This window comes from Oryx dammah, unplaced genomic scaffold (genome assembly GCF_014754425.2).
Source record: "Oryx dammah isolate SB20612 unplaced genomic scaffold, SCBI_Odam_1.1 HiC_scaffold_25, whole genome shotgun sequence".
Classification (NCBI taxonomy): Eukaryota; Metazoa; Chordata; class Mammalia; order Artiodactyla; family Bovidae; genus Oryx; species Oryx dammah.
The window spans coordinates 4,754,369-4,766,564 of NW_024070209.1; the positions used below are offsets into that span (position 1 = coordinate 4,754,369).

Consider the following 12,196-nt stretch of genomic DNA (forward strand, 5'->3'; position numbering starts at 1 on the left):
TTGAGAATTTTGCCACCTCTTCCTGATCTTTGCTTTTCCATTATTTGGGGGCATTGGCAGGCCTCTGTAGTAAGCCAGCTGCTTCTCAGTAGCATAAAACTGACAGATGAAAAATTGTGTAGCCATCAGGAGAAAAGAACAAAACCCACCCCATTCTCACTCACCCTTCCCATCACTGCAGGTGGCATGGATGAATTGGGCCAAAGCCTGTCTGGGCTTGTGGAGTACTTGGGATATTTTTGTTGAGCCATAAATTAAGCCTATCACTCAGACAAAGCCAAAGAAGGCGACAGGTTTTCCTTGGATGTTTTTTAAATTTTAGTAATGGCAATATTACAGTTGTTGTTTTTTTTAAATATATTTTTGGCCACACAGTGTGTCATTTAGGTTCCTCGTTCCCTGACCAGGGATCAAACCTGCTCCCTGTTGCACTGGAAGTTCAGAGTCCTAACTACTGGAGCACCAGGGAGGCCCTGGCAATATCAGAGATTTAACTGATCAATGTTGTGTATTTACTGGCTTTCCCGGTGACTCTGCAGTAAAGAATCCACCTGCAATGCAGAAACTGGAGCAGAAACAGGTTCGATCCCTGGGTTAGGAAGATTCCCTGGAGGAGGGCATGGCAATCCACTCAGGTATTCTTGCCTGGAGACCTCCATGGACAGAGGAGCCTGGTGGGCTGCAGTCCATGGGGTTGCAAAGAGTCGGACACGACTGAAGTGCCTTAGCATACATGCCCGTGTATTGATTACGGAGAACTCACTGAACTTTAAAGCATTACGGTCTCAACTGTCAGATGTTGGGTTTCTGCTAAAATGTCCCTGGAAACCAGGAAGCTGGAACAACGAAAAGACAGACAAGACCGACTTCAGAAAACATCCGGATGTCCTCCACACTCTGACATTCCATGTGGATGAGATTTCTACCTGACCTTAGAAAGGAAAGAGCAAAGCCTGTCCTGTGAAGGGAGACTTTCTTACGGGGAAGCAGAGGACAACTGGCTTCCTACAGTGTAGACTCACACCCCTCCAACAACCCACAGCAAGTAAGTTACATTTCATCATCAGGCTGTTCATCTTGAGGCAAAACGACTCTGCTCCTGGATCAGATGTCCTGTGTTCACCAGCTAAATGGGACGGACGTGGGATCACAAAGGGGCAAGCGAGCCGGGCACCTCAGTGTCACGTGGTGATGAGACACAAACTAGCCTGGGCTCTCTGTGCAACTCCCAATCCCAGCACTCAGGCAGCAGCTGCGAAGGCCCCAAAGTGCTTCTTCTAGAACAGAAACACAAGTGCCTAATCACTATGGAATTTTATATCAAGAGGTGATAAGAGGTTGGAAAAAAAAAAGTTTTAGGAAACCTGAATAGTTTGTGTGAATGGATGTACAAATAATTACCACCAGGCCGTAGGGAGTCTGAGGTGTGGGGTTAGACCTCTACTTTGGGAAGGTCACAGCCTGGGGTTGTGGGGGGATTTTTACTCAATTCCATTCCCACCCTAAGGCAGTTCCTGCAACAAAAGAATTCTAGGCAAGTCATACAGTGGTTGGACCCAGAGTCACATTTCTCATTTTCTAGAAAAGGCTAGTTTACTCCACGGAATACGTAACGTGACAGCAAATGACATCTGCCATGTGATAAGCTAGCATTCTCTAATTTAAGAAACTGGAAAACACAAGTCCAGTTAATTCAGTAGGTGTTACAAGTCCTTATTTTGAAGAAGGGTTTTTTAACTGTATCTCCCAACAATTACAGATATTTCTCACTCATGGAAACGCTCGTGTGGCCCTGAATTAACAGAAAACACGGAACAGGAGGTGACGGCAACTCATTGCTTTGAAAGGCACCGGGTTCCTCGCACTCTAAGCAGGGAAACTGCTAGATGTAGAGGGAGAGGCTCAGTTACATTTGAAGACAGAGAAATTTGTAGGAAGAGCAGTGACAATGGGAACCTCTGTTTCCGGGCAATGGACTTTTTTCCTTACAGTTTCTGCACTTAGTGGTTATATAACAACAAGGGCTAAGATTCTAACGTACCAGTCAATGGTGTGGCTTCAGGTTAAGTTTTTGAGAAGATCAGAAAATGTCAAAGGTAATAGTACTGCTCATCATGGAAGTCCATTCCCATCGTCTACCCAGGACAGAGTCACGTGTCTTTGGGGGAGAAGCCTTAGAATATACCAGTCCTAGTTTCTGATGACTTGTCTTTGTATCCACAGCCATATCTTCAAAGGGAGTCCATATTTTTAAAAAATAGCTCTTGATTCATTCTACCAAAGGCCATAAAGAGATTCTGTGTCTCTATAGTCGTTTTATTGAAATGTAATTGATATACTGTAAAGTTCACCCATTTAAAGCTTGCAATTTAGTTGTTTTTATTATATTTACTGGGTTGTGAAATCATCACCACAATCTGACTTCACATAATTTTTATCATCCCATAAAGAAACCTTGTCACCACTGGCAATGGCATAACATTGTAAACTGTGGGCTTTCTTTTGCTTCTCAATATGTTTTGTTGAAGGAATCACTTAAGAAGAAGAGTCAAAGGGAAAAAAGAAACACGTCGAGAAAAGGCATTAATGTGTCAGATTTTAAACGTGTTTTGATCCAGTCCCTCTCCTCCTCCTACCAACAGACTCAGAGGTGGTACTGCTGCTGCTGCTGCTGCTAAGTCGCTTCAGTCGTGTCCGACTCTGTGCGACCCCATAGACGGCAGCCCACCAGGCTCCCCCGCCCCTGGGATTCTCCAGGCAAGAACACTGGAGTGGGTTGCCATTTCCTTCTCCACAGAGGTGGTACAGTTACCAGCTTTTGCGAAAGTCACAGAAGCTACCCCAGAAGATGATGTGGCAGCCACTCTTAGAGCACACAGGCTTGTGTGGGGAAGGCTTTTCAGCTGAAATCACAACGCTACAGTTCAGCCTGCCACCACTGAGAAAATGCTTTTCATCTCTGTGCATGGATAATTCACCTCAGTGACAGATTTTTCCTTGGAGAGGCACTGAACTGAGCTGGTTTGCACAGGCAATTACTGCTCATTCCACGAAAAAAATGACTGGGAAGGAAAGGAGTGGGGATGGTAGCTATCCAGTGCCAAGGTGTCTGCTAGCCTGCTGAGTGGGGCGTCTCCTCCAGGTCTTTCTAACTTTGTAAGAACATCACTCGTGGAAGGAAAGAAAACAAGGCTTCGTCTTTACCACCTGGTAGTCTTTAAAATACACACACACACACACCCCCCTTGGCAAATGAGAAATAAAAAACCAACCCAAACCAATAAATGGTCAAGTCTGCTCTAGGAAGTAACTTCTTATACATCCCCACTCAACTATCTTTATACAGCCTTATAGGCAAAGCAAGATGTGAAATACAGCTTGAGTATGTTTACTGATTAGGTTTCCATATCTCGTTAATAACACAAGTCAGAAAAGACAAGCCAGAGTGAGAAGGAAAAAGTCAGGCACACAGGACTGGGAACTGGGTTCCGCGCATAAAGTATTTCGAGAGAGAATCTCATCAGAAGACAGACAGCTCTTGGGGAAGTGTCTGAAGAGAACACCCCAGAATAAATGAAGTACTTATTGTTGAAAAATGAGCTCAGATCTCAACCAATCCCAAAGTTCAGAATTTACTGCACCATTCAGGACGTTCCTTCCAAGTTTCTTGTCTCCCGTTTCATCGCACAACGAGGGATTCTCTGGACTTTCTATGAAATACAGCATGGCGATTTTTGCAGTAATAAACTCCACACATGCATGACGAATCGAAGCATGCAAAATGTTTAACATCCCAGTTCACAGATACTTTAGGGACAAAATCCGATTATGAATTATATGCCACAATAAATAGGGCTCAATGTTTCATAAAGCAATTTATAGTTCATAAAAATGACAAAACGTACCTGTCAGACAGAGTGTGGAGGGCCGTTCTCTGGGCTGCCTGCTGGAAGAAAGGGCAGAGATGTTTGTTTAATATTCTGGCTTTTAAATTATGTGCTCAATCAATACTTTAAAAAATAAACCCCTGTGTCACCCACATTTTTTGCCAGGTAGCTAAATATGAAACTACTAGTAACAAAGTAGAGAACCCTTTTGTATTATTACGAATGTTAGAAAATGAACATTTCTGAAGTTAACTGAAGTCCCTCACCGGGCACACCTGCCACCAGGGGGCGACCTTGAGGAGGCTGGACATGGCACCAGTCAGCCCTATTTCATTTTTACTTCCTGAAATCATTTTTTAACACTATTTTATTCTAGTTTCCTATAAGAAAAGAATCTATTTTGGTTCCTTGGCAGTTACGTTCCCAACGAAGGTATAATTTTACTCCAAGTTTTCAGATTTATTGATAAAGTCATCACAACTGGATATTGGAACATTGACTGGCTTTGAGATGATATTAGGTGATTATTGATATGTTTTAGACACAGTTAACATAATTTCTAAAGAGTCTTTTAGATATTCACATTGAAATATCTATGAATGCAATTACATGATGTTGGGATTTAAAATAATATAACCGGATGGAAGAGAGAGGGGGTAGGCATATAAATGAAACGAGACAGCCTTGGGTGGATGGCTCTTGAAGCTAGGTGACGAGCACATTGGGGGAATATTACAGTATTCTGGGAAATTTTGTGTTTTAAAATGTCCATGATAAAAAAAGAAAAAAGAAAATTAGGAGGCCCGCACTGCTCCTTCAGATTCTCCCAGTTTCCCACTCACTTTCTCTTTCCTGTTCTTTTTTTATTCTTTGCCCACTTGCCTTCCCCTGAATCTATCGAAGGCAGAGAGCACACTCTCTTCTCTGATGAGCAGTCACACGAGGAGGGGATCAAAGCATGGCCTCGAAGACCAAGGCCTCCTCAGGGTCCACACAGGAGACAAGGAGTGTACATGGTCCGTCTTCACTTTTGACCCCACAGGTGTCAAAGTTTACTGTTTATCAGAGACAATAACGTCTCCCGTGCTCTTCCTCTTCACAGGAAGCAGACAAAATAGAATCTTCAAATTAAGAAAAAGGACACATCAGTACCATTATCCCTATTACAGAAACGAAAGACACCCTCGGTGATAGTAGCATGTTCTTGGATCGGGCAGTCAGACTAACACTTACTGAATTCCTACTACACAGAAGATGACTGCCCTGGGCGCTACGGGGCACAAAGGCAAAAGCAGAAGACGTGGTCACTGTCCTGGACAAGCTGAGTCTCCAGGGAGTTAGAATGGAGGTCCAGGGATGACTTGCAGACATCGATGAGATAACATGGAAATAAAACGGTGAAGGTTGTTGTATGGCAGAAGCCAGGCCAATATTGTAAAGCGATTATTCTCCACTTAAAAGTATTTTTTTAAAAAGGTGAAGGTAGGACAGAGCCAAGAAGGGGACATGAGCGATGACTAATCGCTGGTGCACCTTTAGTCACGCAGTCGTGTCCGACTCTTTGTGACCCACCGACTGTAGCCCACCAGGACTCTCTGGTAAGAACACTATTCCCTTCTCCAGGGCATCTTCCTGACCCAGGGATGGAACCTGGGTCTCCTGCCCTGCAGGCAGATTCTTTACCGTCTGAGCCACCAGGGTCCTACAGTGTGTGGAGTTGTTAACAGGTGCCCTGGGAATATCTGCTGAGTGAACACCAACACAGATATCACCTAGGGGGTCCCTCCCATGGAACTGTGGTTTGGGGGGAGTGGGCACTGCTGGTCCTGGGCTAGATGGCAGAGAAAGGGCCTGTCTGAGCCCCCAGCAGTGCTTCTCACCTGGGCTCCCCTCGCCCCAGGGCCAAGGGTGTCTGGGTTTGAGTTGGGCGTGTTTCTGTGTGTCACACTCACGAGGGGCTCACTACTGGTGTCTAGTGCCTGCCCCGAGGGTGCTAGCGACTTTTAAAAGTCAGGGGCATCCCTGGTAGAATCAGAAACTCTCCCCTTAAAATGACAAGGGTGTCTCCGTGGAGACACTGCGGCAAAGTAGGAATGAAAGGCAGGTTTGAAAGGAAGAACCCAGGGACCATGAGCTCCGGGGCTGAGCACCAGGAACGGAAAATGATATGAGACACTTAGATAAGTCTACAAGTGACACAGCCACAGTGAGTTAGAAAAAAACATAACATCTGTTGAACTGGGAATGGAGAGTCTTATGCCCTGGGACAGGCTCTGCCTCTCATTTATATTATGGACCTGTATTCTGGTCCTCAACCCAGACCTTGGTTTTCAAATGGCCCTTTCCCTCCCCGAATGGATGCTGAGGAAGCCAGTCGAGGTCCAGGTCCTGGGGACAATCCGAGGGGCAGCTGCCCCTTCCTCCCTTCCTGGATTCCAGGTAGTGAAAGCCTGAGTGTCCTGGCATTCTAGGATCACGCCATCCATTCAAGACAGGCAACAAGAATGTGCGCTGTGCTTTCTCTTCTTGGGGACACGTGAGGGTGCGGAATGAGGCAGGGGGAAGAGGTGCGAGGCTGGTGGAAGGTCTGGAGTGCAGGCTCCCCCGGGACACCTCAGAGGAGGCACATCCTTCTCTCTCCTCTCTCTCCTTCCTCTGTGAGGGCCGCCACAGAAGCACATTCACAGGACACCCAGCCCGTGCTGGGCAGCCATCACTTTCCCTGGTCCCCTCCTAAGGGGGGTCTCTCCTCACTCAGCAAGATGGCCTTCATGTTGGAAGGTATCCCTGAAAAGAACTTCAGTCTCTACTCCTGTTTGGCTAAGTGTACAAAAAAGCATCTGGGACTCCCCAGAGGAAAGACGGCATATATTATCAGCACAGTCTCTCCATATCGTCTCAGTAGGAGGCATTGCAGACGGACTCTTCCTGGAATAACAAAAATCACAGGAGATGCGACTAAAAGTTCAACAGAAATCTCTCACATGGCATCTGAATTTTACCCCAGCCGTGGATGTCAATTTTTAAAAAAAGTCTATTGATTCCTTTCTCTCCTGCCTGCAAATACTTCCCACTGGCTTTTGTGATAAGGAAAACACAGCGCTGGTTGATGTGCAGTCTACAGAAGATGACTTAAGAAGCAAAAGCAAAGCAAAACAAAGCCTCAACAGAAAACTCAGATGTCTATCACTAGAATACCTATGAATGGATGCTTCCTAGGTGGTAGTACCTGCTGAGAATAACTCCATAGGACTGATGTGGGCGAGGCCTCTAGTGCAAGCTGAGCTGAAGCTGGGAGCAAGGGCTGCAGACAGACATGACCCTGAGACCAATAGGTCCTTCCAGGCTTAGACATTCTGCACCTAACCAGTCACTCTGCAGACCGTCCACACAACTGCCTGCACTGCTATTTTTAATGCCTGCTTTTGATTGTGCTATTTAATTTGTAGTTATTCTCCATCATTAAAAACTTAACAGAAGATAGCTCATCATCCATCAAGAAAGGAGATGAGAATATAGTAAACGTTTTAAATAACGCCTTGAGAAAAAAAACCTTATGGCATTAAAATTCTATGTTATATGCCAGAGCAAAGACCACCAACTTTATTTTTTTTTTTTTACTGCCTTAAACTTTGGCAGTTGCATACTATTTTATTTTACTGTTGGAAAATAATAAAATAAATAAACATTGGAATTAAACAGCAGAGAAAAATTACTTAGGTGACTCATGATTGAAGGTTGAAAACTACTCATAGTAAACTAGATGAATTGCTCACTTTCCTTTTCTTAAGACTTGTACATTACAGCAACCGTATTTCTCTCTTCCTAAATCATCATCTTCTCTTGTAACTTTCTTTTTATTCAGCTCTCAGCAGAAGAGATTGAGAGGGTTAAGAGCATGCATCATTGATCTTTCCTGAGTTCATTACTCATTCATGAATGACTCTGAAGGGTAAGTCTATGAGTCAAAACAAGTTTTCTGCCAGAAATAATCATTTTCCAGCTTCTCTTCAAGAGATGACATCTTTTCTTTGTCTTTATTATAGGAAGCTGGTGCTTGGGAGCCTAATCAGTAGACTCACAGGTTTCAATGTATACTAGATGAGTTACCAGTCACAATCTGTTATCGACAGGAAGCTAAAGAGGAAATTAACTGTTCTTACTGTAACTGGGTCGAGTGGTGAACAAGTTCATGGGTACTGGAGTGGGGAGAAAACAAAGGGAAAAGACTGGAATTCAGAGAGGTCTCAGTATGATCCAGTTTCTTTCTTATTGAGAGAAACAGAACTAACGTGAGTAGAACCGTAAAGCAATCTGATGTACCTGTTATGTGCAGGTACTGGGCTTGGCTTGGGTGACAGTCAAAATAGACAAAGCTTTCGCAACACTGTACTTGGAATCTCCAGATGAGCCAGACGCAAATGGTTAAACACACAGAAGCATTCTAGATGACGAGGGCTATGACCAAAGGGGACAGGAGCTGTGAACCGGAATGTGAAGGGTCCTTGTTTGGGATGAATGTACAGGGAAGGCTCTTTAAGGAGGGGTAAGATTATTGAATAAGAAAAGTATGAATGCAGAGGAGGAAGGGACAACTGTTTAGTAGCAGAGGCCCGAGGCAGGCCTGGATCCCTGCTTAGTTGAAGAGCTACAGGAAGGTTGTTGTCAGGCACGTTAGTGAGCGGTGGGAACAGTGGCAGGTTGTGGAGGTCAGGTTAAGGATTTTGGACATTATCCACAGCAATATGAAGTCACTGAAAGGTTTACATGAGGGGAAGCTGAGAGAAGGATGTACACCTGCCTGTACATTCTTTGCAACTTTTGGTGAATCTATAATTTAAAGAAAAAAAGAGTAAGGAGAAAGGCAATATGACTTACACTTTTCAAATACCCCTCTGCCTTTTGTGTGGCAAATGGATTGGGACAGGAAGGGACAAAGTTGAAGGTCGTTTGCAGTGATCTAGGTAAGGGAAGTGCATGGGAGCAGTAGAGATGGAGAGAGTTCATGGTACATTTTGGAGGTAGGCTTGAGGGAACTAGTGACTGACTGAATGTTGGGGGGTGGTGCGTCAGGAATGAGCCCCAGGTTCCTGGCATGAGCACGTGGCATGGATGGAGAACCACTGACTTGGACAGGCAAGATGGGGCAGAAGCAGGACAAAGGCAGAGTTTAGGTCTGGGTGTGTAAAAAACTCTAATTCGAAAAGATACACGCAGCCCAGTGTTCACGGCAGCACTGTTCACAGTAGTCAAGACATGGAAACAGCTTCAATGTCCATTAACAGATGAATGGATAAAGAAGAAATGGTATGCGTACATGACTGAATATTATTCAGCCATCAAAAAATGGAACTTTGCCATCGGCAGTAACATGGTTGGACTTGAAAGGCATTATGCTTAGTGAAGTTATGTCAGAGAGAGAAAGACAAATATTGTATGATGTCACTTACACATGGACTCTAAAAAATTCAAGAAACTAGTGAATATAACAGAAAGGAAACACACTCGGATATAGAGAACAAACTAGTGGTTACCAGTGGGAGAGAGGCGGGGGAGGTATAAACGACTGGGTATAAGATAGGCTCAAGGAGGTATTGTACCACATGGGGAATAGAGCCAGTATTTGGCAGTAACTGCAAATGGAAAGTAACTTGATTCATGTCAATGTATGGCAAAACCAATACAGAATTGTAAAGTAAAATAAAATAAAATTAATTAATTAAAAAAAAATAAAACTGCATTTAAAAAATGCTAAGATCTCCCCACCGCCCCTCCAAAAGTTTGGGTGTGCAAAGTTCCAGTTGCTTATGGGATGTCAAGAGGAGATGCTGAGTAGACAATTGGATTTGTGAGACAAAACTGTTAAATGCCAGTTAAGAACACAACATCAACATGTTTCCGGCAAGTCACAATCACAAGGAGAGAGATGGTTTGATTTTCTGGATCTGCATTTTGGTATTGGTCTAAGAGAAGCAGATACAGACTCCAGCTGGGGAGGACACACTTCTGTCTCTGCACTTCACGTGGGCATAACCTCCATCTGCCACACAGCATCAGGTTTATGACCAGGACAGCCAAGGAGGTACCACTGCAGCAATAATTACAATCCCATCACATCACTGTGTGAGGCTTGTCTCCGCATCTAATTACTTGAATAAACACGATCGAAGCTATTCTTAGTTCATTTGCGTTTGGCTGTTATTGAAGCAGGCTATGAAATTTACACGGACGCTCACATCTTTCTAGGAATTCTGGCTGGTAAGGCCTTAGTATTTTCTTGCCATCCTTCTTCAAGTTGAAACTTGCATTTATTAACTTATTTCCCTGTTTAATTTCCTTCTACCTCTATTAGCACATTTTATGTTTCATTAACTTAATTTTTATGCTGTTGTTTTTCATTTTGGTCCTAGTTGATGAGTGTCTTTAACTTTATGTTGCGAGTTTCCATTTGGTGTTTTCCAATCCATTTAGTAATATTTGCAAGACAAAGGAAAGAGTCTATTTCTTTTCTTTTCAAGTAACAATGAATACTTTGCATTTTTAGATTTCTAGAAATGCTGTCTAGGAAGCATTTTGCTCAGTGGACTTTGACCTTATCCTGTACCCTACAGGGGTCAGGCAGAGTCAGGCGTGACACTATGATTTATCATTCAAATAAGAACAGTTTTGAGAGTGAAATGGGATGCCATCCAGATGAGTATCAGGGACAAGAGGAGAAAATCCTGCTTTCTTGGGGCACAACGTACGGTCACTTGAATAAAGATGACTCTACATATATAAACATGATCAGAATGAGCAGCATAGAATTTCAGGAGCTAAGGAACTTGCCAAAAAAAACAAAAGCAAACACGTGAATCTGGTCATTTCTGGACAAACCACCCCGACTCGTGGTGTCTCTTTAAATCAAGTCTGTGCTTCTCCTGTTCTTCTTCCAGCTTGTCCTCTGTTTAGAGTCTGCCTACAACCTGAGGTCCTTTTTATGAAGACTGCCTTGACCACTCAGGCTCCTGTTGACCCTCCAACTCTCAGAGCTCCTGGTCAGAACATGGCTTAGCGCTGGGTTCTATTCTTTCCTGGGGAACTTGCCATCTGCTTCACAGGAATTTTAGTCTTGGCTAAAACTCAAGTCCCCTGAAGATCACTAAAGGCAGAGATCTCAGCTCATGCTCACTCCACTGGAGAGAGCCTCCCGCGGATGGACAGCACCTGCAGCAGGATTCGAGGTAGGATGTGAGTAGTAACTTCTAGTGATAACAAACGCTACTATGTGCCATGGCTCCGATTTCAGAGCTTTGCTGAAGTACACTTTTTCCTCTTAGCTGTATATTCTTTCTCTATTTTACTATCTTGAAAATCTAGGATACACTTCTTTAGAGAAATTTTGACTGGTTGTTTTAACTGCATAGCTTTGATTGGCATATGTCTACCAGGGATTACTTTGCCAACAAAGGTCCGTCTAGTCAAGGCTATGGTGTTTCCAGTGGTCATCTATGGATGTGAGAGCTGGACTGTGAAGAAAGCTGAGCACTGAAGAATTGATGTTTTGAACTGTGGTGTTGGAGAAGACTCTTGAGAGTCCCTTGGACTGCAAGGAGATTCAACCAGTCCATCCTAAAGGAGATCAGTCCTGGGTGTTCATTGGAAGGACTAATGCTAAAGCTGAAACTCCAGTACTTTGGCCACCTCATGCGAAGAGTTGACTCATCGGAAAAGACCCTGATGCTGGGAGGGATTGGGGACAGGAGGAGAAGGGGATGACAGAGGATGAGATGGCTGGATGGCATCACCTACTCGATGGACATGAGCTTGAGTAAACTCCAGGAGTTGGTGATGGATAGGGAGGCCTGACATGTTGTAAAACATGGGGTTGCAAAGAGTCGGACACAACTGAGCGACTGAACTGAACTGAACTGAACCAGGGATTTTGATAAAGATAGCAACTGACACTTATTAGTACTTGTTATATCCTATGGGAAGTGCTGATTAGAGATGATGATACCAGATGGTTTGCTGGATAACATTATCTTAAAATTTGGATTCTGTTACCGACACACTGATCTGGGGGCCTATTTAAGGTTGGTGGCCATCCTAACTTGGCAATTCAAACCTTCTGAGAGGGATTAAGAGGCACTCTTGTCTTCACTGAGCATTTCCAGGACATTTTACTCTAGAGACAACTCTAGGAACAATGGTGACATTTGCCATGCGACCCCTTCTGCATCCAGGAGGGGTTTGCCATCACGAGAGGAGAGTTGGGGGCAGCTGCAAAGAGTTAGGAGAAAGAAGGGAAGGTGTGGGGATAGCGTGAA

General features: G+C 44.1%; 1 protein-coding gene across 2 annotated transcripts in view; it reads right to left on the reverse strand.

Moving 5' to 3' along the window:
* The window catches only part of AFF3 (AF4/FMR2 family member 3), a 577,629-nt gene that overhangs the window by 92,504 nt on the left and 472,929 nt on the right, over positions 1-12,196 (reverse strand). For both annotated transcript variants that reach the window (XM_040267685.1, XM_040267684.1), the window contains one exon: positions 3,906-3,946. In XM_040267685.1, coding sequence (XP_040123619.1) covers positions 3,906-3,946 — 41 coding nt within the window. The remainder of the gene's footprint in view (positions 1-3,905; positions 3,947-12,196) is intronic.